A 25,182-nucleotide genomic window follows, 5' to 3' on the forward strand; every position below is an offset into this window, starting at 1 on the left:
TCTTATTAAAATATGACTTCTCATTGACTTTGGGACAGGGAAGAGGGAGGCATGTCACAGTAAAATATAGAAAGAAACTTGCTGGAGTTCTTTTTGATGCAGTTTTGTTATTCAGATTTGGCTATGAATAAGTTGAACAGCCTTCTGAACTAAGTTCCCTGTTAAAAATTAAGTCTTCCACCTATTTTTCTGTTTCGGTAAAATTATTCATAAAAAATGTTAGTTGTGCCAGTCTTGTCATTTGTTTTCAATTTTAATAACATCAATATGATGCTTGACTCACTCTTTGTCATGTATATAGATAGCTCCTACTTTGTGTGTATTTGAAATTCTGTAGGTCTCTGGAGAGGGTAACAGCTGTAGTTCTAGTCCATGCACGAACACACATGCACACATTTATATTTGCTACCCTCTCAAGAGAGCTATCATATTTTAAATTATGCAAATATACACACACATGTATTTGCCAAGTAAACTAAGGGTGTAAGTTGACATCACAGATACATGTATGGAAATTGCCTACTTACACTGCTGTAAATTACTGTACAAGCAAGTTCATCCCTGTCACCTTTTCTTTGTCTGTTGCTCAAGGAAAAGAAACAAATTCACACAACATGATTAATAAAGAGCAGCTGTGGACATAATTCTATGCATGTCAAAAAAAAGAAGTATCTATCCACTAACTGTAAAATAGTAACAAACAATCCTGCTGCATATTTGATGCATCTTCCTTTTTACTGCTTCACTCTGAACCTCTTTCAGTAGCAGTGTTGTGTTGTTATGCTTAGGTTTTTAACACCTTTTTTTTTTGCTTATGGTCTTGTCTATGCGAGTACAGAAAACCCAACCACGCTGAAACACAGATAGTTTTTTAAAAGGTATTTCAAAGCATTATCCTAGGTGATTTATTTTGCTGCTCACACACTAGCCATGTTAGCTAAAGCACTGGTGAAGAGCAAAAAGAAGGATGAAATAATGCTATGACAAATAATAACTCCTGGGCAACAACAACAAACAATACAGTGATCAGCGCATGACTGTATTGGAAGGTAAGGTTAATATTCACCCTATTACTTCTGGCCCAGAGCTCATTTGATGAGGTTTGAAGAATTGCATTTGTCTTGGGACATTTGGAGTATTGACGAGGGGCAGCTTCAGTCAACATTTGCTTTGATGTTTCTATATGCATAAAATTGAATTTCAAGTGTGTATGTGTGTGTTACAATAAGGCACGTAGGTGATGGATTAGATTCATTATTTGTTATTTGAACATTAGCAGTATCTTTGATGAAAAAGATGCAATACAGCCTTTGCTGTGCAGAATTTAGGATCTAAACAGACGGAAGTGCAGCAGGTAGGGTATGTCAGAAAATTCCAGAGTAGGAGATTAATATCATTTGGCATCAGTTTTGAGTCTAAATGGATTGGAATGGTTTGCTGGGATTTGTGCGGCTTCTTATTTGTTTTTGTTTTTCTGTGGTAGGAAAGAAGATATGGGTCTTAGGGGAAGAAACATGAATTAGGAGTGGGATTTCTGGACTGGCATGCGGATAAGAATGAATTTCTATCCTGGCAGTATGCCTGTAAAGTCCCTAACTTTGCGTAGTGTAAAATATGCTGCAATCTTTAGATCAAATTTTCTAGAGAATACACTGAGTGTGGAACACTCAGATAATCAGCAGAGTCTGAAAGACTTGTAGAAAAAAATCAAACTGAAGCCATATATTGCAAGATCATATTCTTCTGAAAGAAGAAACAAATCTTGGGAAAGCAGTTTCATCAGCATTCATGGGATTGAGCAGTGGCACAACTCCTGTGAAGCCTGCTCCAGAAATGACATCATGTGTCTGCCATGACATACTAGGCCACTCAGACTGGCACACAAACACTGAGCGGCTGCCCTCCAGAAATCCAGTTGCATATCTCTAGCAAAAGAAAGACTCTAGTCAGAGATATGAATGGTTATTCAGCCATCTGCAGAAAGAAATGCAGTGTGCCAGGCAGCAAACAGCAAGCATCATACATTTACTGATGAGCAAATCTACGATGGGGAAACCACAAGGGTTTGTGTTGATAGGAAATAGGCAAAAATTGGTGGTCTGTTTCATTAAACCCGTGGGTTCCAGTGAGGACACTGACAAAGCTCACTTCCTGTGTACAGCTCCAGATGTCCATGAAGATCCCCACCCCCAAAATTTTTAATTCACATAAGCAAAGAAAGTCACTGCCACAGCAAAGATGGGTTTTGGTCTGCTGGAGGTCCGAGAGGAAGGTAACTAAAGCAGTAGACCTCTGCTCTGCTTCCCCACAGTGCCAGCTGCCCTGGAAAGACTGAGGTTGAATGTGGCAATTGCATTCCTGCAGCGGCTATTAATGTTCTCAGACAGGACAGGCAAGATATGCACAGGCCACAGAAGCTTTAGGGTTTCTCTTAGTTACATTTGGAACCGGAAAGGGCCATTGTTAATGAATAGAAGAGTATAGAGACATCTTTGATCCCCTGCCTAGACTGAGTGAATTAGCTAAATGCTGAATATCTCGCATTGTGCCATCATTATTGTTCATCATTGTGACCGGCTGGAAAGAGCAAACATAATAATTATGAGGCATTGTGATAATGGCACTTTGTCTCAGCTTTAAATTGTTTAAACAAAGCTTCTCTTTTATTTAAGTGACTCCCTGATAATTCTGTTAAATCTTTCTTTTCTTCAGTCTCGAATCATCATTTAAATAGAGACATCTTGTGTCCTCTGCCCAAAGTGGGCTTACAGGCAGGGAATGTCTGTGTTGGTATGTGTGTGTTGCTCTTTCTTCCCCCATCAGTATCGCTTTAGAGTACTGACTGCAGAGCACAGCTATGACTGAGTATTTTTCTTGAAATGTCAGATAAAATTATCTAGCTAAATATTATTGTACATATTTGATACTTGTAGATGAAAACATTATTTTGTCCAGATTATTCAAATAAATGTATTGAGCGGCTTTTCTTCTGCATTTGCAGAAATCTGGTGTTTATTCCAGTTGAGCAACAGTCACTAGCAACAGTATTCTTTCTGACGTAGTCTTTTTTATGAGGAGATAGTAGTGCTCATTCTCAATGTGAGAACTACAATTTCAGCTCTTATCCTGAAGTATCACATATTTCTGTATTTTCCCTAATATATAGTAATGGATTTAGAAGCATGGAAGCATAATGTTTGAGGCAACACACTACCTCCTCCGTAACTCTTCCTGGAAAATGCACTGTATGTTAGACCTGCTTTTGAAAATCGGAATCATCAAAAAATATTGTCCAGAGGGGTTGTAGACCTCCCATCATCACTGGGTATATCCAAAACTAAAATGGACAAGGCTCTGGGCAGCTATAACTCCAGACCTGTCTCTAGTTCTGTTGAGAATAGCAGTGGGAACCTTGATTGGTGTGAATAGGGTTGTGTTGGTCTGGAAGCACCGAAGTAACAATGGGAGAAGGATTGCTGGAATGCGAGAATGGCTGTTGATGGCACTGAGGTTAGCAGGTCATTAAGATAACCGCACACATTTACACCACGGCTTCTCAGGGAACCCACCTAAGGAGAGAAGTCGGTAAATCCTGATGACTCACAGAGGTGGGACAAGAAGAGATTTTTTGCTGTTGGTGTCTAAAGGCAACAGAAAGTAGCATCTAGCAGCAGCATGTGGTTGCCAACCTAAAAAGAAATGAGAAGTTAGGATAAGGACTGGATAGCCGACATTCGTTGTCCACCCTGTCATTGAAAGGAATGTATCTCCAGTATGAATGCTAGATAGACTATTTGGCTACATATGCCGTGATGCTTGTGAGTACATAGGTTACAGTGATACCAGCACTCTTGCTCATTGAGCTGTACTAAACTATTGGTACTCAGTGTTGCAATATTGTTTTCTAGACTTTTCAGGAAATAAAGTTTGAAGCAAATGACCTCCAGAGGTTCCTTCCAATCCAAATTACTCTGTGATTTTGCCACTTGAATGCAGGAATTAGTGCATTATGTTCCATGATCTCCACTGCACAGGAGGTAAGATTAGTACAGTTTTATGGTCCTTACTTAAATATTACATTTTTGTCTGCATTTCTTCCAACTACCCATGTCCTCACAGGTAAGGATTAGTTTTTTTTTTGTTTTGTTATATTTTTTTTAAATGGATTTTAGTCACCCAAATACAAGGGAAAACAAAAACCAACAAAACCAACCAACTAAACCAAAACAAAAAAACAACTAACCAACCAAACAAAAAAGAGCAAACCAAAACACCAAGCCACCACGCAAGCCCCCACTCTCCCCCAGGCATTTTCAGAGCATAAAAGTTAATTTCATATTCACAAGAGCGGTGATTCAGACTATCTGTTAAATAATCTTGTACTTGAAAAAGTTCCATTCAGTGGATCCTTTTGATCAGAAGGCTGTAAACCTCTGAAATTCAGAGAGCCGAGATTGAATTGTCATCTCAGTTGTTGTCTGAGACAAGATCAAACACAAACAATGAGGATCATTGTGTCCACTTAAAAAAAAATACAGTGCCCATACTGAACTCCCCAGTTTGCAGACCTCATCTTGTCATGTTCTTCACTGTGCTGAGCTGATTGTATGAGGCTGGACCCACAAATAATCTCTCTCATTCCTAGTACTCTTAACATTGCTGTGCATACAGAATGGAACCATGTTGTTCTAAATCATGCATGTCTGTCAGCTCCATCACAGACCAGGAGTTGTGCTTCTTGGTTTGCTTGTTGTCTGAGAAAGTACTGATTCTCCAAAAATACTAAAGGGTCTGCTAGAACCCCATCATCCACACCTTGTTCAGCCTTTAATAGAATTTCCTGTTAAAAGACAGAGTCATTTATCATGTTTGTGGTCTGACAACTCGGGAAGTAAATATTGTGAATGCATCTCTTCCCTGCATCCCTCTTTTCCCTCCCCAGTCTTTCCTGTAGTGTTTCTTTTTGTTTGTTTTTTACTGTTTAGATGGTTTGGGGGGTTATGGTTTTTTTTTTGTTTGTTTTCTGGTGTGTTTTGTTTGTTTGTTTGAGGGTTGTTTTTTTTTTAGTATCTACTAACACTTCTGATTGTTCTTGGTAGTGAGAGAATTTGGTTATAGAGCAAAATAAAGCAGTTTGCTCCTGAATTCTGCTCTGGGTGGTTCTCTAAAATTTCACTGTAGCTATTTTACTTGTATTTCCAGTATCAAAATGAATTCCACATTTTCTACCTACATCCTCTCCTGCTTTATAATTCTGTTACTGTTTACCATGTTCATTCTCATCAGTGTGGTGAGCACCAGAAGTCATGTCTGATTTCTCCATTTCTTTTCATATTCAGATTAGTACCGAATTTTCCTATCATCTATTCTGGTATAAAACACAAATTTTTCCTCACCTGTCACCTCTGCCTATGCCTTAATACTCTGTTACTTTGATTCTGTAACTTGTAATACGTAATCTACTCTTTCCTAGCTGACTTGGCATTTCTGTTGCTTCCTTTCCCCTTATCTAAACATCTTGTATCTTTCTTGCCTGTCTTCCTAAATCATGTAATTCTGCATCTTTGAAACTCTCTCTAAATTCACGTTGTGTATCAACTCAAACTTGGCTTTATTACATTCAAACCTTCTCCCCATGTATGTGCTTTCTGATGTGTTCCCTAGAGTGCCAATTCAGAAGCTGGTTTTCCTAAATATTCCCTCTGTCCACTCCATACATAAAACTCTCTGAGATTCATCATAGTCACTGCTCTCTCTTTTCTCTGATTCAAAACTCTGTTCTGTAAGGATCCCAAAACTCTGAGGTAGCAATCTTGTAAATTGTATTCTGTGCTCAGTTACATTCATGCAGCATCAGTAAGTCAATGGAACTCAGCTCGGTGGCTTTGCACAGGTATAACCAATAGCAAGATTCACTGCGGAGTTCTAGGAAAAGATAGTGGGCATTTACTGTGGAGGTCCATTTTTGTTCCATTTAGATCTAGTGCTTAATGATGTTGTTATTAAGGTGTCACTGCAAGATGTCTTGTAGTCTTTAAAGACAATTGTAATGCAGAGTGCTCTGGTTGCATTTTATGCGTAGCTAAGTTAAAATCTTACCATGTGAAATGGTTAAGGATTGTTATTGATGGTGAGGGGAATCTAAAGCTGTTTCAGAACCACTGGTGTAATAAGCCAGAGGTTCCACCTGGTATACTCAGAGAATATGAGACACATCTGAGGCTGTAATGTCTCATTTAGACATGATACTAAGTCTGTGTGAGTGTATCAAATACTTCATTCACATAATGTTCGATCAGTAAGTCCTTCAGACTTGATATCCTGCCAGTGGGGCTGCCACAATTCATGTACTCATAAACACTGTCCTTGAGATCTTGTCTGCTCCTTTCTGCACAACCCAGTGTATTAAAATAAGCCTATCTTTTTGGATATGGAGCAGTATCCTGCAGTTTTTATGAATTGCTAGATGCCATCATAGTTTTTTACTGATGATATTCCCTGGTTGGAGTCATGTATTGTAAAGTACAGTTGTTTCCAAGATTTAATAATGTGACAATTAAGAAAACACAACTTTTTTTCAATAACAGAGTGTCCTGGGTTCAGCAGTAGCAGTCATGTTTCTCCTTCGTGGTAGCTGATGCAGTGCTGTGTTTTGACTTCCAGCCTGGGAACAGTGCTGGTGATGCCGATGTTTTCAGTTGTTGCTAAGTGATGTTTACCCTGACCAAGGACTTTGTGAGGCTCATGCTCTGCCAGGGAGGAGGGGAAGCCGGGAGGAAGCAGAGACGGGGCTCCTGACCCGGGCTAGCCGGGGAGGTATTCCATACCACAGCACGTCATGCCCGGGGTGGGGGGTAACTGGGAGTTACCCAGAAGGACACGGGCTTCCGGGTGGGACTCGTTATTTTCTCTTATCATTGGTGGTAGCGGTGGTGATTTGTGTTGTACATTGGTTGCTGGACTGTTCTTGTCTCAACCCGAGGGAGTTGCACTCTTTTGATCCTCCTCCCTGTTCCTCTGGGAGCAGGGAAGGGGAGAGCCCCGGGGGGGGGGGGGGGGGGGGGGGGGGGGGGGCTCGATTGCTCTCAGCCTGGCACCACTCACTGGGAGTGAGTGAACAAGCTGTCTGGCTAGGGTTTAAACCATGACACAGAGCCAAGTAGAAATTAAACGGTTGTTTGTGTCATTCTCCTAGTCAATTCAGTCTGACTTTTGCCTCAGCAGGGCTTGCACAGTTAAGAGCTAAATAAATGGGCTGGTAACAAGCTGTATAAATTTCACAAAGGATTTTGTTCTATGAAACAGTAACCAAGACAAGTGGAGACCGGTGATGAATAGTGTTCCTCAGGGGTTGGTATAGGGACTGGCATTGTGTAATGTCTTTGTTGGTACCATGGTCAGTGGGATCGGATGCATCCTCAGCAAGTTTGCTGACGACATCAAGCTGTGTGGTGTAGTTGACATGCTCGAGGGAAGCGATGCTATCCAAAAGGATGATATCCAAAAAGCCTTCACAGGCTTGAGAGTTGTTGGTTGACAGCCAACATTGGAACTAGGTGATCTTAAGGTCCTTTCCAACTCTAACTCTTCTGTACTTCTATGAGTCTATGACAAGAAGGTCAGCATGAGCTGGCAGGGTGCACTTGCAGCCAGAAAAGCCAGCCATATCCTGGGCTGCATCCAAAGGAGCATGCCCAGCAGGTTAAGAGAGGTGATCATTCCCCTCTTCTCCACTCTTGTGAGATGCCACCTTCAGTACTGCATCCAGCTCTGGGGCCCCCAGCACAAGAAGGACGTGCACCTTTTGCAGTGAGTTCAGAGGAGGATCACAAAGATTATCAGAGGGCTGGTGCACCTCTCCTGTGGAAACGGGCTGAGAGAGCTGGCCTTGTTCAGCCTGGAGAAGAGAAAGCTCAGGGGACACCTTATAGCAGCTTTCCAGCACCTAAAGGGGGCCTACAGGAAAGCTGGAGAGGAACTTTTTACAAGGGCATATAGTGGCAGGACGAGGGGGAATGGCTTTAAACTGGAAGAGGGGAGATTTAGATTAGATATTAGGAAGAAATTCTCTACTGTGAGGATGGTGAGTCACTGGAACAGGTTGCCTGCCCATAGAAGCCGTGGCTGCCCCATCCTTGGAAGTTCAAGGCCAGGTTGGATGGGGCTCTGAGCAACCTGTGGAAAGGGGGGTGTTAGAACTAGATGATCTTTAAGGTCCCTTCCAACCCAAATCATTCTATGATTCTATGAAAAACATACAGTATTCTTCTAGTACTTCATTCTATCAGCTTTTTTTCTGTTACCCCAATAAATAGGAATTTTGCCTGAGAAAGGCCTGCACATATATCCTAACAAAATATTTGCATCCAAGAATTAATATTTACTATCATTTTCCAAGCTAACCTTGGTGAGTAAATTTGATGAACAAATCCCTTAAGTTTTTCTTAACACATCTTTAGAACTACAGGCTACCATATGGAAAGCAACAGGAAGAAGGCATTTTTTTCCAAAAGAAAGGGCTTTTTTTAACAAAAGCCTATGTGATTTGCTCACATTATATTGTCAAGTGTTGCATCTCTTTTAGTTGAATCACTCTTGATTTACACAAGAGGATCTAGCTTACAGTATTTTGTTGAATGAATTATCAATATGCCCTGTTGCTGTTCTGCTAATCAAAAGGCTTTTAACCACGCTGGCCTAAAAGTAAAGAATACCTTTATTGCTGTACTATATAATAAATTGCATCACTGAAAACACTGTACAGAGCTTTTAATTTTGTGCATTTGAGTGGGATCATTGAAAGCTAAAGGTTTAGGCATAGGTGGCATGATATCCTATCACCTTTTGCTGTAGAAATAGAGTGACTCATCAATAAGGGCAAAATCGCCACTAAGACTGGCTGAAGTAAGTCAGAAATTTCACTCTGTATCATTTGGTCAAAAGAATTTCACCAAGCAGCAGGCATGTTCTGGCAGTCCTTTCTCAGATGCCCTTATTCGGTCCAGTAGGACTACACAGGTAGCTCTCATTTATCTGAATACATGCACTGCATTTGTTACAAGAAAGCAGGTTTGTCATCAACAATGAACCTTAGGTGTGTATTTAGAATTTGTTTGTTTGTTTAAAGCAATAACTGTTAGTATATTCAACTAATCTGCAATCTGGAAACTTTTGTTTGAATTCCGTGCTTATAGTTTGCTCATTTGACTTGATCTGATATATAAAACTGGCCTTAGCTGTGTGATGTGTGGCTGGCTTTTTGCAGCAGTCACTCGGTCTGGTGAATATGCTTAACATAAAATTCACTGTTGGTGTAGCTGTTTCTCCCTCAGTCCACCTTTGTCTTATGATCTGTTCATATAGCAGTGTTCTGTGGTGGGCATTCAGAAACAGGAGTCTCTCAGGGAAAAGGCATGAAAGTTAAAGTTTTCCAAGCTTGCTACTGCAAGCCTTTTTGCTTCAAACGCACAAGATGTTAATGGGCATGACAAAACTTGAGATGGCATCTGTAAGGAGGAACACAGCCAGACATGATGTGAACAGCAACATTTGTGTAAAGTTTTGAGTAAGTGGAGATGAAAGTCTCCGTTTTCCATGGTTACTCATCCTCTGAGATACCCTTTTCAAACTGAGACATATCTAAGTTTGGAAACTCTGAGAATGAAAGGTAAAACTTTTTCTGTCTTCTAGGATATCTCCTATCACATTTCAGAATGCAGTCTTCTGTAGCTTAACACCCAGCATAGTGACAGCTTACAGATAAGCAATATATATTGGCACGGGTTGAAGACAAACCTCAGCATATTAGCATAGAATGATGAAGTGGGAAATGGTACGTAAGTTTTGGCTGAATCTTCTACAAACCGGATTAACTTAGCTCATCCTGAACTACATGTTATTACAGCTAGGTTGCTTCCAGTACCAGATCTGGCTCATTTACTATCAACACAGCGCTGCAGTTTGAAGTTAGATGTGCTTGCTGTTGCAAAATATATTCACCACAGTTAATGGGAAATGCCTTTCAGGGTGTATTTTCTTAGGGTGCACTTTCTGAGAGAGTTTTCCAGAAGCAGAGAAGGATAAATATGGCTCAGAAGTCCTCAAGTAATACTGTAATCATTTGACTCTAGAGGAGACACTAGAACTGGATTTTATTCAATTTCACAGAGCTCCTTCTGTCAAGAAGCCAAGCCTAAGGAAAAAGGTATATTTTAACTTGCTGCAAATTATGGGTCTGTGTTTGCAGAGATGTGAAAAAGTCAGATTCACAGTGGATGCAATGCTGCCTTTTGCACTGATTATTAATGCAATACTTGTAATTTTATAAACTGTGGTCTAGTAGGCTAACAAACAGCAGTACACTCTACCTATACTTCATTCGTGGAGCTTTCCATGCAAAAGTAACAGCATAAATAAAATCTAATGCTTCTTGGGTTCCAAATCAATACTATGTTTCTACAGGTGGGGGTTTGTTGTTTTTTGTTTTTTTCATAGATCGCCTGTTCTTTGCAAATTGTATGCATTCAGCACACTGGAAATGAAGACATAGTGGAATATGTGCTGTCCACTCATGTCTAGTAAATAAAGTCACTTACACATCTCTCTGATTGCCTTTTTTGAAACAGAGGCTTACGCAGTAGAACATTCAGAAACCTCCTATTCACTTGCTTAAGTAAAAGCAGAGGAGATTCCTTATTTAAAATACTTAAGAGAAAACTGTTGTTCAGAACATCTGGTATTTTAAGATGCTCTGGGTTATGTTTCTGTTCTATCAAGAAGTATTAGTTAGTAGAAGGCAAAAATTGTTTTTCATTTCCTGCTTTATTCTATAAGCTTCATCCAAGCTGCTCATTTGTGATACTGTCTAGAAAACCTGTTGTCCTTTGGAATACTTACTGAAAAGCTGCTGTGTTGATTTTTATATTACATTAAATGAAATTCAGAACTTGCTGGTGTTACATTTTCTAGTTTTTCTAGCCTTTTATTGTGTGTTGCAAAACACTTTAACTGAAATCTGCATTCATTATTACCAGTTAAGAAAATACCAATACCTGGTTTCAGTTACTAATTTGCACTAAACCAGGTAAATAGGCAAGTGTAATAACTCTCTATGGACCTATGTATTGCTTTTTAATCCTTTAGAATTCCATTTTATGTTCTTTCTTTCTGTTTCGTGGTGATTGTTTTTTCCTTTCTTTCTAATTAGTTTAATACACAAGTTGTGTTTCTGAATATGCCTTGATTACTTCAAAAGTTTCTGAAGCAATGCTTTCCTCTCTTGGATTTTGTATTTTGAATATGCTCAACTGGCACACTTGAAACATTTTGGTTTAGTTTAACCCTTCAGTTGTTGTGGTTACAAATGGCATCAAAATGCTGTAGCTCCGCTCAAAGCAAAGACAATCTCATACCCTCCACTGAGTTTGTAAGACTTCACCAGTGTAACTCTTTTGGATGATGGAAAATTTGGAAAATCGAGGTTGTCCTTGTCCCAAAATAGAAACAGGCAACTCTTGCTGAAACACATTTTCTAACTATGCAGATTTTCCAATTTTTTGCAGGTTCATATTGATCAGATTTAGACTTGATTGGATTAGCTGCTGTTGTGGGAGAATATTTCCATCAGAAACACTTGTGAGGAAGATACACTGCATTTTGAACTGGATTTTGATACATGTTATGGGCAAATTGACTGCTTTTTCCTGCTCTTCTTATCCAGTCTGAAGGGTGCTTCAGGCCTGAACATGCGCCCAGAAGTAGCACTAGTCTCGGGGCAACCTCTAGTGACCATTGTGCCTTCAGAAATACCCGGAGGATATAATATTTTAGCTCAGCAGCAGCAGATTCCTGTGTACTTTAGGAATGACATAGGATGGGATGACATATACATAGTAAGTAGAGCCAATTGTTTTTCTGCCCACTGAGGAAAATTTGACTTGAAGTTTGAGGTCTGGTGAGGGCTCGCACTTCAAACCTTAATTCTCAGGGGGACATTGAGACTACCATTGGAGAGGATTGTTCTTGGGAGAGCAATCGTGCCAGTGTGGTTTCTTACAAAATGTAGTCTCTATATTGCTGTATACAGCATCTCAGCCCATGAAGGTTCTGTCCTTAGCTTGAAATACTCCATCCAGTAGTACTTAAGCTCTTTCTCTAACAGTTCATAATGCGTAAAAAAAAAATATGCCACATTTCACTGCTAAATAGCTTGTTAAAAGCAGAGCAGTTCATATCTGTCTCCCTGAAGTTTAAGTCCTATATAAGCATTAATCTGAGCTGAGCAAAACTCATGAGCAGAACACTCCAATGATTCTGAGGCTGGTGGTGGCACTCCATGGAGCTCTGACAGCCCCAGATCATTCATAGTAGATAAAAAGATACATCCAGTCTGATACTGCTCTTGGTTAAGAGGATTCCTGTATTCCTTAATGGCATAAAATGAAAGCTGTGCATATAATCTGACACAATTTAACTACTTTCATACACTTCTTAAACACACAGTTTCATTTCATGTACCTGTGTCTAGAATAAGGGGTGCATACGAAGATGTTCTTTGTAGTTTTGTAGTTTGTTTGCATGTAGCTGCCATGCAACTGTGAAGCCCTGCTAGATGGAAGCAGAGTTGTGTGATGCTTCCTGTGGAATTAAAGTGGTGCTGCTTCATTTTCAGCAGAAACGCTAAAAAAAACCCCCAAAACTAATAGATCATTTTCTTCTGTATTTTTCTTAAGACCATGAAGATTATAGACTGTAGTTTGCTTATAGTTAGTATATAAACCTAACATGAAGTGGTTTTGTCTTATTATTTGAGGGACCATTCATTGCCAAAGAAAAACGATTCTTAAGTTAGCTAAAAATAAGACTGGTGCAGGGTGATAATAACAAGTGCTTGAAAATAAAGTATGTCGTTAAAAACAAATTTGGTACAGTTCTAAAATTATTTCCCTTATGTATAAATCAGGTCAAATGGACTTTTTCCTGCAAGTATTTTGTAAGAGAGCAAAACATGTTACAGTCACAGTTAATGTCCCCTTACTGACACTTCTCTGTTGGAATCTCTCAGTTTCCATGAATGCGGTTGAAGACATACAATTTAGCTTTACCACATGTCAAGAAGATCTACTAATATTCTTTCCATAACAGCTGGGGGTTTTTTGTTTACTCATTTTTTCAATATATCAATAAGATTTTTATGCAACTTTTTTTTTTTTTCAGTTACATCATTGTAATTCTAGTCATATATAAAAATGTTGAGTGAGGAGGGAATTTATGCCAACTATTGCTATATTGGCAAAATAAAAATAATTTTGATCCCAGCAGTACTATTTTTAGATGTGCTTTAGGTGAACTAAATTAAATACTAAAATTACAGCTTAGTATATCCAGGATAAAGTATTGTTTCCTCAGACATCCTCCTTTTCTTTTCAAGCTATTGGGTCTATGTGCAACATCAGTACTGAATACTTCAGTATCAGTCCTGCCCTGTATAATCTTCCACCTGTGTTCACTACCCTATTAAGATAAAATAGAAAATATTGTAAAGTCTTTATACCTGTTCATATCCCCAGAAATGTCTGAAACTGAATGAGCCAAGTTAAACATACTAAAGTATTAGGCAGACTGCTTTTAATGACAATAGAAAAAGCAAGTACATCTTCATTTCAAGTCTATTCTGGGATTATTTTCAGCTCCATTAGGACAAGTATAATGCAATACTTGCTTTCTATTTTAATCTTATGTTGAAGGTTAATTGGAAATTATTATAATGAATTATTCTCCTGTGTGAAGAGAAATTTCTCACTGAAAGATGTAATCAAGATTATTTTTCTGTATTTTTTGTCTCACCTGGTCCCTCCCAAATTATATAACATAGAAAATATGTCCAAAGAAAAAGAATTCTGTCATATTTTGGGGATTTTACATTTTGTGTATGTTACTTAATAACTTCCACTACAACAGACTTTTTTTATTAAAAAAAGAAAAAGTTATTTTCTTGTATTTCTGGATTTATTTTAATTGCTTACTTTAATTCAGGCACACAATAGTAAACAATAATGGAAGTAAACTTCTATAGTGTTATCTTCATGTATTCTGAAATTCATATTGGCTTTTAATAATGCCTAATTTAAAGAAAAATGCTAGACATGTCTGTAGGTCATATGAGTAAACATTTATGCTTGTATTAAGAAGCACTGGGAAGATTTTTATTTATTTATAGTTTTGTATCTTTTCGAATTCGTATTCTAGAATCCATGTCTTAAATCTGTTCAGTTCTCAGAAGAGCTTCTAAAGGACATAAGCACTAAAGCAGAGAAGCAGAACTAAGTATTTGAGAAACTTGCCATAAACCACCCATTCTACCAAAAAGGAGAATGCGTAACCTTTCGCTAAAAGAATAGTAAGGTCATGAGTTCTATCGCAAAATATATTCTCACTGGAGTAGATAATTTCTTGGTTTCAGAGTCATGAAGGAAAAGCCATTGGCAGTGAGAAAACAGTACCAGAGAAAATGCTAAAACAGCCCAAGTAATCAGGTTGTGAAACAATTAAAAATCATTTTAAAAGGAATGAATTCTGTGTAACTAGATTATTTCCAAAATTATGTTATCATTTTAAATAAAAATTTCAAGACACTTCTTTTTACTTATTGATTTAGTGTAATTGTCTGTTTAAATCAAGACAGCTCTTAAGAGATCAGATCCTTTGCCCTTTATTCTTAAAACAGCTACAAAGCAACCTACAACCGTATGTCACATTAAGTAGTCATTCAGCATATTGCTATATAAATAGTTCATGAATTATATATGAGGGGAAAATTCTTAAGAAATATTGGAAGCGATTTTGCTTGTGTCTACAAGTCTAAGTAAGAAAACATTTTTTTTCTACATCACAGTCAGTTTTAAGATTCATATCGAGACTGTAGCAGCTTTAGCTAGAAAGAAAATAATTGCGGATAGTACGTTTCAATAAGGCATTTGCTTTTATTCATATCGTTTTCTGGTACTACCTGACACCTAATGTGAGTTATTGGAATAACAAAAAAGTGTTGCAAATGGTTATTGTTAAGAGGAAATGGAATCTGGTGGTGTGAATATGCTCATGCAAAGGATATAGAAAGTGCCCTAAGAGCCAGTGTCACAATACTGAATAAACTGAACTTTGTGTTTGATGAAAATATCCCTGCTTACTTACTGGTGAGGGGAAATAAAAAAAAAACAGTAACTGCTGATTTGTAATTTTTCCAATATAAGATGGCACATTGCTATTACATGACTTTTCATACTAAATGATCAGAGACCCGTGAACTCCACTTTGAATATGAAAAGCTATTTTGTTTTTCTGTAATATTGCAGAGGATTAAGGGAGATCAGGCAAGGACTAAATATTATAACAGTAACTTCTGATAGAAATATTTCTATTTCATATTAGTCTTTTGAGAAGCAGTCAATAATACACAAGTGTTTGCTGTATATTTGCTGTATATTTCCAGGGTTTCTCTTTTGTGCGTAGTTATTTAAGAAATAAGCTCATTACCTGCCCCATGGAAAACTATGTTTTTGTGAAAAGAATTGAGGCATTTTTCATAGCAGTTTGTAGAGCTGACAGTAAACCAAGCGTGGATCAGTATGTCACATTCCGTAACTCTAGTGCAAAATCTCACATTGATTAGAGTTGACAGAGAATTGCCCATTGTTAAAACCCATCCAGTGTTAGCAGAAATGTGGCATGAAACAGGTTGAACATGTGATAGCTGATGGCGCTTTGAGCGTAGTCTATTCAAATGTCACATTAGTAAAGCAGTTTTGGGTTTTTTTTTTTGCATTGTGCTTAGCACAAGCTGGAAAAACCTCGTGTGATGGTCATTTCCTGCTGAGTCAGAATGCAGCAAAGCTGCTCAAATGTGAATGCAGTGGTCCACAGGAGATGGTTGCTTTCTGGTCTGTGCTGGAGAAGAGACTGCAGGTTGTTTGGAAAAGTAAAAATGACCAAAGAGCTTCTGTAAGATTTGTGAAGGAAAGTATCTTGATGTGTTTTTAAAACTCTTCTTTCAAAGCACAGTTTATCTTGTTAGCTGCTTTGCTCTTGGGGTTTCTTTGAATGCATTGCTAACATTTGTGAATATGTAGTTGCTAGATGAGATCGCACTTCAGAATGTTTAGTGCATAATATTGAAAGAGGCTTAAAATCAACAACAGATCTATAAAGATAACTCTGGATTATTTTACAGAAATAATTTTAGTAAATGGGATTTACCCAATATATTCCTCTAAACAGAAATCTTAACATATGGGTATTTCTATCCAAACTACAGAAGTTGGACTGCTTTCCTCTCTTACAGAGAAACAGACTGAAAAGACTTCCAGCTATGTTCCTGCCCTACTAATTCTATTTCTCTCCTTTCCACCAGTTTTTACCCATGTGGAGAAGAACAGGCATTTCTTGCATTCCCTGCAAGTGAACCTTTGCAAGAAGTTCTTTTTCTTGGAAAGTAAGTTTCTCTGTATTTCTCTCTCTCTCTATATATATATACATTTCTTCGTCTCTCATTCCCCAAATACACTCGGCTTGCATTTAGAGGAAACTTTAAAAACCTCTGAAAATATCACATGTTGGGTAGCTCCATGGATGGAAGTTAATTACTGACCTCATGTATTCATTTTAGGTTGTATGTGAATTATTGGCAAATTACTTTCATAGGAAAAAAGTGTGAGAGACGAACGATAAAAGGTTGGTTTGATAAACTGGGAGAGGATGATTATTAGGGAGAAGCACAAATATCCTGTCTACTTTGCCCAGTCAGCATGACTAAGCTTCGATATTGAGAGCTTCATCTACAACTAACTGCTTATGGCCTTCTCATAAGAACACTTGTCTATGCAGTATTTGATAGATAAGTGCAAAGAGGGGGGTCATAACATGTTGCACAACCCATCCACCTTTCTTTCAATGCCTGAGATGAAACCCTGCAAATCTGCAGTCTGCAACCCAGCAGTGATTTAGAAGACTGACGGATGGCCTCCTCTTGGTCTCAGGGCAGGATATTTCCCCTGCTACTGGAACTGCCCTCCAGCCGTGAGCTGAAACACTGGGGACTCCTGGTGATCTTCTGCTTTCTCCTTCAACTTTTCTCCATTCTACTAAAAGGGTCAGGGAGAGGAGTCTGCCAGGTACAGCATAGGTGGCACAGGGAAGGAAGGGAGAGGGAGTCAAAGCTCAAGCAGCAGCAGGAACATAATGTGAATAGGAACGATTCACACCTGCAGTGCTTAGGCAGAACCCTTACAAAAGACAAGTGCTTGTCAGTATAACAGATCTGCTTGTTCTTGGATAAACTGAAGTGGATGCTTTTATCATTGTACATGTCTAGCAGTTTATATTTTGTTCCAAAGGCCACTATGTGCTACATAATAGAGACAGGAATGAGAAGTTCTGCAATTGGATTGTGTTGATCCCAGTGGATAGTCTTCTGTGGAAGACAGAATAACAGAAGCTATCTAGGCTTTCTTGTAAAAAGGAATTCATATATTAAATAGTAGAATTAACATATAGGAGAGATATTTAGCTACAAAAGCAACTGTCAGCCTGATTCCTTATTCAGTAAGGAACAAAGCTTCTGAAACAGAGCACATAAAGTCAGTTCAGGATAACAAAACATAGAATCATAGAATAATCTGGGTTGGAAAGAATCTCCAGCAAGAGTCTAGTCTTCTTTGCCCAAAGCAGGGCCAGATTCTACAGCAGAGTAGCCAGGGTTGTACCCAGTCATCTTTTCAATATCTGTAAGGTTGGAGATTTAATTTCTGCTTCACTCTGCGCATGTTCCAGTCTTTGAACACCTTGTGAATATTTTTTTCCTAATATGTTCCTTAGTTACAACTTATGCCTGTTGGTATCAAACAAGCAGGTGAGACATCTCTAAAAATAAATAAGATCAAGTGGAAAACTGGACATAGCGAATAATTTAAAGTCATGGCAATATCTGAATTAATAAAAATAAAGACAGTGCTCTCAACATAGACACGGGGCCTCACTTTGATCTCAAGTCCGTAGCAGTTTTGTACTTGGAAGTGAAAGAGGTTAGACTCATCATAGGATTTCCGCTCAGGAGTTTTTACTTGACTGTCCTTTGGATGTCAAAGTCAGAAAAAACATGTATATTGTATCCCAATAATTAAAAAAAAACCCCAAACATTAATGGAGTACTGGAACATATAATAGGGACGTACCTTCTCTTGTCATCATAAAAAAGTGGCTCCAAGAGAAGAGGAGTACAAAACATGAACATAGAGACACAATCCCTTGTTTCTGTGTAATATACTAAATAATTTCTGTGTAATATTGCAGCTGCTTTTCCTTTCAACACACAGCAAGCAGAAGTATGTGAAGCTTTTGCCACCTTTTTGGTGGGGGACCAGGATTCAGAGGGGCAGCAGTTAATGTATTCCCTACTTTAATTCCTTATCCTGCCTGCTTCCAGTAAATACTCTCCTGGAGAGACATGCAGACACGCATGTCTCTTTGCCATAGAGTAGAAGTGGTCTGAAGGAGTGGCTGGCTGTATTTCTCAAGAAATTTCTAATTCTCTCAAGAATAGGGGTAATTTGATGCAAAAATTCTTTAAAATCCTCAGTTTTCTTGTATTTTTAACAAGTCCCTGATCAGAAAACTTTTTAGTATATGTGGTGTGTATAATAGCAGAGTGGCATTAATAAAGCTCAAAAGGCATCAATTCTCAGCAGAGAAAAAATAAGACAGAATGTGGGTATAGAGAAGAAAAAATACAAAATTCTCTAAGAAGCATCTAAACCCACCATAGAGATGAGAAACTAAAAAATGTATGAATATCATTAATAGAAATTAGTGATTAAATTTTAATTTTCAAAGGAATAGATGTATAAATGAAGAATAGTAGTAAGCAGTAATCACACAAGAACACATAAGGAGAAATCAAACATCTAAACTTAGCTAAAGAAAAAGCAATTAGTGATGTTTTATTACTGATAGATATGTTTTGAAGAGACTCTCTGGAAGGAGAAAGATGATGTAAGTTCTTTCTTGTGCAGTACATTAAAAAAAATGTTAGAAAATAATTTGTAGAATAGCTCATGACAGAAACTACCTCAAGGAGGATCATTGTGTTCTGGAAATGAAGTTAATGGTTCAAATCTAGCAGTTGAGATATTGCTACTGCAGGCAACTTGTTGCTCCTTGTATTAACACTAAATTTGGCCACTTAAAGGGGATATAATCAGGAAAACGCTTTCAGTTTGAAATCTGATTCAGGTAAAAGTGATCCATGTTTTAACAAAATTGGTTGGAAAGCAGACTATTTTTTTGGAAAAAAATGGGTAAGATTCATTTAGAAAGATTGGGAGTTTGCAGAGAAAGATCACAGTTTTCCATAAGAAGCAGACAATTTTTTGGCAGCTTTTTGGTTAATCAGAATTCTAATTTTACATCACAGGACAATGTTTGCCAGCCTTAGCTGTGAAGCATGAACATGTTAGTAATCTGAATTCACCTCGGGTACAGAATTTGAATGATACTCAAGATGTAAAAGTTCAAAACCATCACTTGTTTTGTTTGGCTTCTTAACTTCTCAGGGGCGCTTTGCTTTCCTGTAGATCGGCATTTCACTTATTTAGGTCCCTTTTGTGTTTTTTTTTTTTGTCCTTTGGAAAGTTTCATTTCGTGACATTTATGTATGCCTAAAAGTCATCTAGAAGATGATATTTGGAATGAAATAAAGAGTAGTAGAAATTAATAAGGAAGCACACACTGTAACGAAGGATAAACGCTAGGTTATAAGGTCTGTAAAAGATGTACTTTGTCTTTTAGATGTTTAGCTTGTACACACTAAAAATTATGGATCAGCCTTTTTTGTGTTTGCCTTGCCTAATGAAACACACCACAAATATAGTCACAGTGCAAATAATAAAAACAACAGTAAGGCAGAGATGAAAACTTTTAAAGCACTAAAGAAGTAAGTTGGAAGAGGCAGAAAAAAAGTTAGGAAAATGAAATGGGGAAGGAGCCATGTCTGTTATAAATTCTTAGAGAAATATGGTGGGTTTTTTCTTCACTATGTTGTCCTGTTTTTTCTTTACTGCATTGTCTGCAGTAATGAAATCTTTGTTTTAACATCCAGGAGGTCAGTTTGAGAAATTGTTACTTATAGAAGCTATGCAGAAAGTTGAGAGAATGGAAAATCCATAAAGCACAGTAGGAACAATAGGCCCATGAAGGACACTTTATTGTGCCTGATAGCTGACAAGTAAAATGTATTGACAGAAGGAGTGCGTTGCTTAAAAGACACAACTTCCTGCCTTGTTCTCAAAAAAAGGACAAAGATTTGAATGCTAGGAGTGGGTTAAAATTTCCCCAAGGAAAGGAATCAAGCATTTACTAAAACTAATAGTTAAGAAACAAGTTTACTGAAATAGACCATTTCTCTCCCTCTCTCCTACACCCCCCCCCCATATTCCGTGTGCCTGGTATTTATTGATAACGGAGCTGGCAGCTGGATGCAAGTGCTGACCCCCATTGTCTGACTGTGGCAAGTTCCTTCTTACTCTAGCAGTGAAGCACAGTTTCAAAGTCTGCAAATGCAACGACGCACCCATCTCTGTGAGCAAGCATACGCCCGAATCTGAAGAAGTTTTTATCTTCTGGCAAATAAAGCTGGTTTCGTAAGTGCTGGTAATTATTGGTCCCCAGAGTACATGGTTCTGCTCAATGTTTTGCTTATAATACAGGGACTGCTTCATGAAGTCATGAAAATGCACAGTTACAAAACAGACCAATACACTTTTTTTTTCAGTGAACCTGATGGGTCTCTGGTGGCACAAATGCAGCGCAGAATGGGCATGCAGCAGTACAAGCATGCCATGGGCCTCTCCTTAGCTGAGGTGTGAAAGAGTTGTCACAGCCATGAAACACTTGAAAGCCAGTGTTTCATGGCTGTGCCAGAAAGCATCTGGCTAATGCCCTTGAGAGACACATTAGCCTTCACCCTAGCATCCATGCATTAGAGGAGACATTTGTTACAAGCTAATGAACCCTTGTTTTCGTAATCTGTGTTCAGGAGCTAGGTGTCAACAGAGAAATGAGCTGTTCCAGAAGCAGTGGAATTAATAAAACCTGATCTTTTTACAGATTTGACCTGGTCCCCACATAACTCTTACAATAACCCCAGCCCTCTTCCATACCCACTTCGCTCCCCGAAACTCTTTAATCCCTTCAGAGTATCACCACCTTCCCCCTATATTGCCCTCTTCTCTGGCTGAGCAATAGGCAGCATGCGGCCTGTTAAGAGCAGAAGCTGGGTGTGTGCTGGCTGACCACTGAACTTCAGGATAAGTGGTCATTACAAATACCTCTCCTTCTCCTCTACCCAACTGCCAGTGTTCACTTCTTTTCTAGAAACTTTGTTATGTTTAGTACTGCTGCCCCTCTGCTGAGTTGTTTGAAAGTGATCAGCAGGTTCACAAGTTACTGAGAAAGATGAAAAGCACCAGGGGTTAGGTCTCATTTCCTGAGGAAACCAGAATTTAGACAAATGGTCATGGATCCATGATTAGATTGCAGCTTCTGCCGAGAACTTCATGGGCTGAGCCAATCAAAGTTACAAGTCTAAAACAAATGCGTGCAGGGTGATACTAAGTTTTGTCAGCATGACTGCTATATAGGCACTATCTGCCACAGCAAAAAAACTACCTTAGAGGTATTTTTAGCAAAGGAAGCTGAGCTTTTGAAAAGTAGAACCTGCATCTGCTACAGCTTAGCTTTTCTTGCACAAAAATCCCACGTTGTCTTTTTCAGATGGATGCCTGGCTCAGAGTAAAGGACATGCAGTACACAGCCCCTAGCAGAAGCTGAAAATGGATGATGCCTACTGACGCTTTCGACAATGTCACCTCCTCTTTTCCTGTTTGAGATGGGTGATGTGATCATCAGGAAAAAGTTCTGAAAGAAGCCTAGAGTGACCTCTTCATCCATTGACTTCTCTTTCCGCAAGTCTAAAAACCATCAGAAGAAATGACCACTCAACTACCAGAGGAGTCTATGGAAATCCAGAGCTCAGATGAGCTCGAGTGCAAGATCTGTTACAACCGCTATAACCTGAGACAGAGGAAACCGAAAGTGCTGGAGTGCTGTCACAGAGTATGTGCCAAATGCCTTTGCAAGATCATAGACTTCGGTGATTCCCCGCAAGGAGTCATAGTATGCCCGTTTTGCAGGTTTGAAACATGCCTGCCAGACGATGAGGTTAGTAGTCTTCCTGATGACAACAACATCCTTCTGAATTTGGCTTGTGGGGGAAAGGGAAAAAAGTGCCTACCAGACAACCCAACAGAGCTCTTGCTGACTCCCAAGAGGTTGGCATCTCTGGTTAGCCCTTCTCACACCTCTTCTAATTGCCTGGTTATAACAATCATGGAAGTACAAAGAGAAAGTCCCCCGACCCTGAACTCAACCCCTGTTGTGGAATTTTACAGGCCTACAAGTTTTGACTCTGTTGCAACTGTGTCCCACAACTGGACCGTGTGGAACTGCACATCTTTGCTCTTCCAGACCTCAATTAGGGTGCTAGTGTGGTTGCTCGGGTTGCTGTACTTTAGTTCCTTGCCTTTAGGGATTTATTTACTGGTATCTAAGAAAGTTACCCTTGGGGTTGTCTTTGTAAGCCTTGTTCCTTCGAGCCTTGTTATTCTCATGGTTTATGGCTTTTGCCAGTGTGTTTGCCATGAAGTTCTAGACTGCATGTCATCTTGATAACAAATGCAGTAAAATAAGATGTATTGTCACTTGTGTAGCATAGTTGATATGTCCTGTCTTTGTATTCTTATTTATTCTTACTGTTGTCCATCCCACTAAATGGAAGCAGCGGCCCTAGTTATATGGTCCTTTTTTCTACTTGATTTGATTCCCCCCTCCTTTTTTTTTAAAAAGCTAAGTACTGGAAATAAAATTTACATGCTGATTTTAAAAGGCCAAGTTGTAGGAAAGGATAAAGCAAAATTGCCAAACTGGGTGCCTGCTGCTGCTGCCACTATTCACACAGGTAGCCCTTTGCTTTCTATTGGCTTGATCATGTCAGTCAAGGCTGCAGGATCCACACTAGAAGAAATTAGTACAACAGACACCTTCCAGGTCAAAGTACAGCATCTCATGCTTTGGAATATCTGTAGTTTATCATATGTTACCATTTACAGCAAATAAAATCACTTTATTAGTTGATATTATAAGATGAATAAGAGAAGCTGCCATTGCTTTTTCACAGTTCTTGTTATAGCAGAAATATTTGTTAGGAGGCCAATGGTTACAGGTTTTTTGCATTCTGCAACATGAGGAATCTTTTTTTCACCATGCTAAAGACATGTCTCCGAAACACTTTCCCCAAACAGAAGCCCACTTGTCATACAGTTACAGCTCCCTCTGAAATACTCTTGCTAATGAGTACTTCTAGGGACCCAGCCACACATTTGCTCTTCTCTAGGTGTTCTTATTTTGGTGTGCATACACCTTAGGTTTCCCTTTGAGGATTCAGAGCTCTGCAGATTTCTGTAGCTATGTTGTTATGCTTGCCCTCCCCTCTAGCATTTCCACCACTGCACCACATCTCCAACCCATTAGTCCTCCTAACAAATTGCCTGACCAGCTTCATGCACATCTACTCTGTGGTAGCTACACGGGAGAATTTGGCTTATGTGGCTTTAAACTATCAAGATAGACTTTTATTCCCAACCATTAGGAAATGGACCTTCCATCACTAAGACAGATCTCAGAAAAAAAAATCTGAAACTGTTGTTTTTTTTCTTTCTGAGCTCACAGAATGAGCATTGTAAGGAGGTTCTATGACTTTGGAAAGGTTTCTATTTATCACATAGTTCTTCAAAATGTTTAATACCCTGAGCTCCCTCTGTCACCATTGTGAGTGGATGGCACTCTAGGTGTGGCAATTGGTATGTCTTGATCAGTTGAGTTCAGAGGAGTTACTGATGATTTACCATTCCACAAATAGAATCAGGCCCTGTAAGGCTTGCTTGTATCTTGTACGGTTCAGGCTACTTTTTGAACTCCTGGAAGAGCACAAAAAAAGGAAATATTTAATGTGTATAACTAGGTTTAGTCAACACCACAGCTGCAATCTTGTTTTCCTGTGCACAGCAGGGTTAAAGCTGAGGAGCTGAGCAGGGCAAGCATGGTTTCTGGGTCAGGCACAAGACTGTAATTTCAAGGCAGTGTCAGGGAGAAGGGTTTGTTGCATGAAGATTGAATGTATGGCCTAACAATATATTCTTAGAGCAGGCTGACTTAAGAAAGAATGGAAAATGCCAATGGGAAAAGCAGAGCGTAAGTGGTTGTTGTGTCTGTCAAGGATTTGAAGTCAAGTTGCTTTAATTTTTGTAGATGGCATGGATGTTATCTACAGTTTCATTCCTATCGCAAACATAGGGAAGAATGTGGAAATGTAAAGGTCCTGCTTTTCTTGACACTCATTTTATAGTAGTCCATATATGTGTGTGTGTATGTGCATATAGACACATATGTAAGAAGAAAACTTAAAGCAAAATCATAGTTTCCAAGTGTATGGAGTTATGGAACTATGTAATGAATGATTAATGGAAATGTTTTAGACTTTTCTGTAATGATTTCATAACAATTATAACTAAAATATTTTCAGAATTCCTAGAAATCACTATTTCTAAGTAATTGTTTTTAATGTCTGTGGTAAAGCATATAGTTAGAAGAGGTATCATCTCCAGTTCTGGTATATACTGCAAGGTTTGACTCATCTATGAGCTCATAAAATCTAAGTATCCAACAACAATCATGTCAAAAAGCAAGAAAAATAGAAACCTATGTGGTGTTATCGTACTTCATAGCTTTGGGAAAAGATGTATTTGTAGTGTTAGGGATTTATATGTTTTAGGATTTGTTCAATTTGTCTGAATGTAGTGTCTCTAATAAAGGGCTGACTAATAGGTTTTGCAAATGTGTGACACATATGTAGTACCTCTGCACAATATGTCTACAGTGATACCTGTTGTCTTTTCCGTTTGATTTTCAGTTGATTAAGATTATTGTAGCTCCAGCACTGAGTATTTTATACTCTGTTTTAAAAATCTCAGCAGGATTACAGTGGTATCAGTTACATCTCACAGCACAAATAAATAC

The 25,182-nt window shown here is 38.7% G+C and overlaps 1 protein-coding gene across 5 annotated transcripts in view; it reads left to right on the forward strand.

Moving 5' to 3' along the window:
* Positions 1-24,989, forward strand: part of RNF182 (ring finger protein 182) — a 32,541-nt gene extending 7,552 nt beyond the window's left edge. Inside the window, exons 3-6 of one of the 5 annotated variants that reach the window (XM_061449537.1) lie at positions 3,909-4,037; positions 10,026-10,204; positions 16,409-16,489; positions 21,823-24,989. In XM_061449537.1, coding sequence (XP_061305521.1) covers positions 22,039-22,776 — 738 coding nt within the window. In that variant the 5' untranslated portion in view covers positions 3,909-4,037; positions 10,026-10,204; positions 16,409-16,489; positions 21,823-22,038 and the 3' untranslated portion in view covers positions 22,777-24,989. Of the gene's footprint in view, positions 1-3,908; positions 4,038-10,025; positions 10,205-11,719; positions 12,446-14,246; positions 14,577-16,408; positions 16,490-21,822 lie in introns of those variants that run through there. The other 4 variants (XR_009742732.1, XM_061449538.1, XM_061449539.1 and 1 more) reach the window with 4 other exon arrangements.
* Positions 24,990-25,182: the final 193 nt, after the last annotated feature.

The sequence above is a fragment of the Pezoporus flaviventris genome, unplaced genomic scaffold, assembly GCF_033815535.1.
Source record: "Pezoporus flaviventris isolate CSIRO_AGI_PZ_B2104156 unplaced genomic scaffold, CSIRO_AGI_Pfla_v1 ptg000007l, whole genome shotgun sequence".
NCBI classification, from domain to species: domain Eukaryota; kingdom Metazoa; phylum Chordata; class Aves; order Psittaciformes; family Psittacidae; genus Pezoporus; species Pezoporus flaviventris.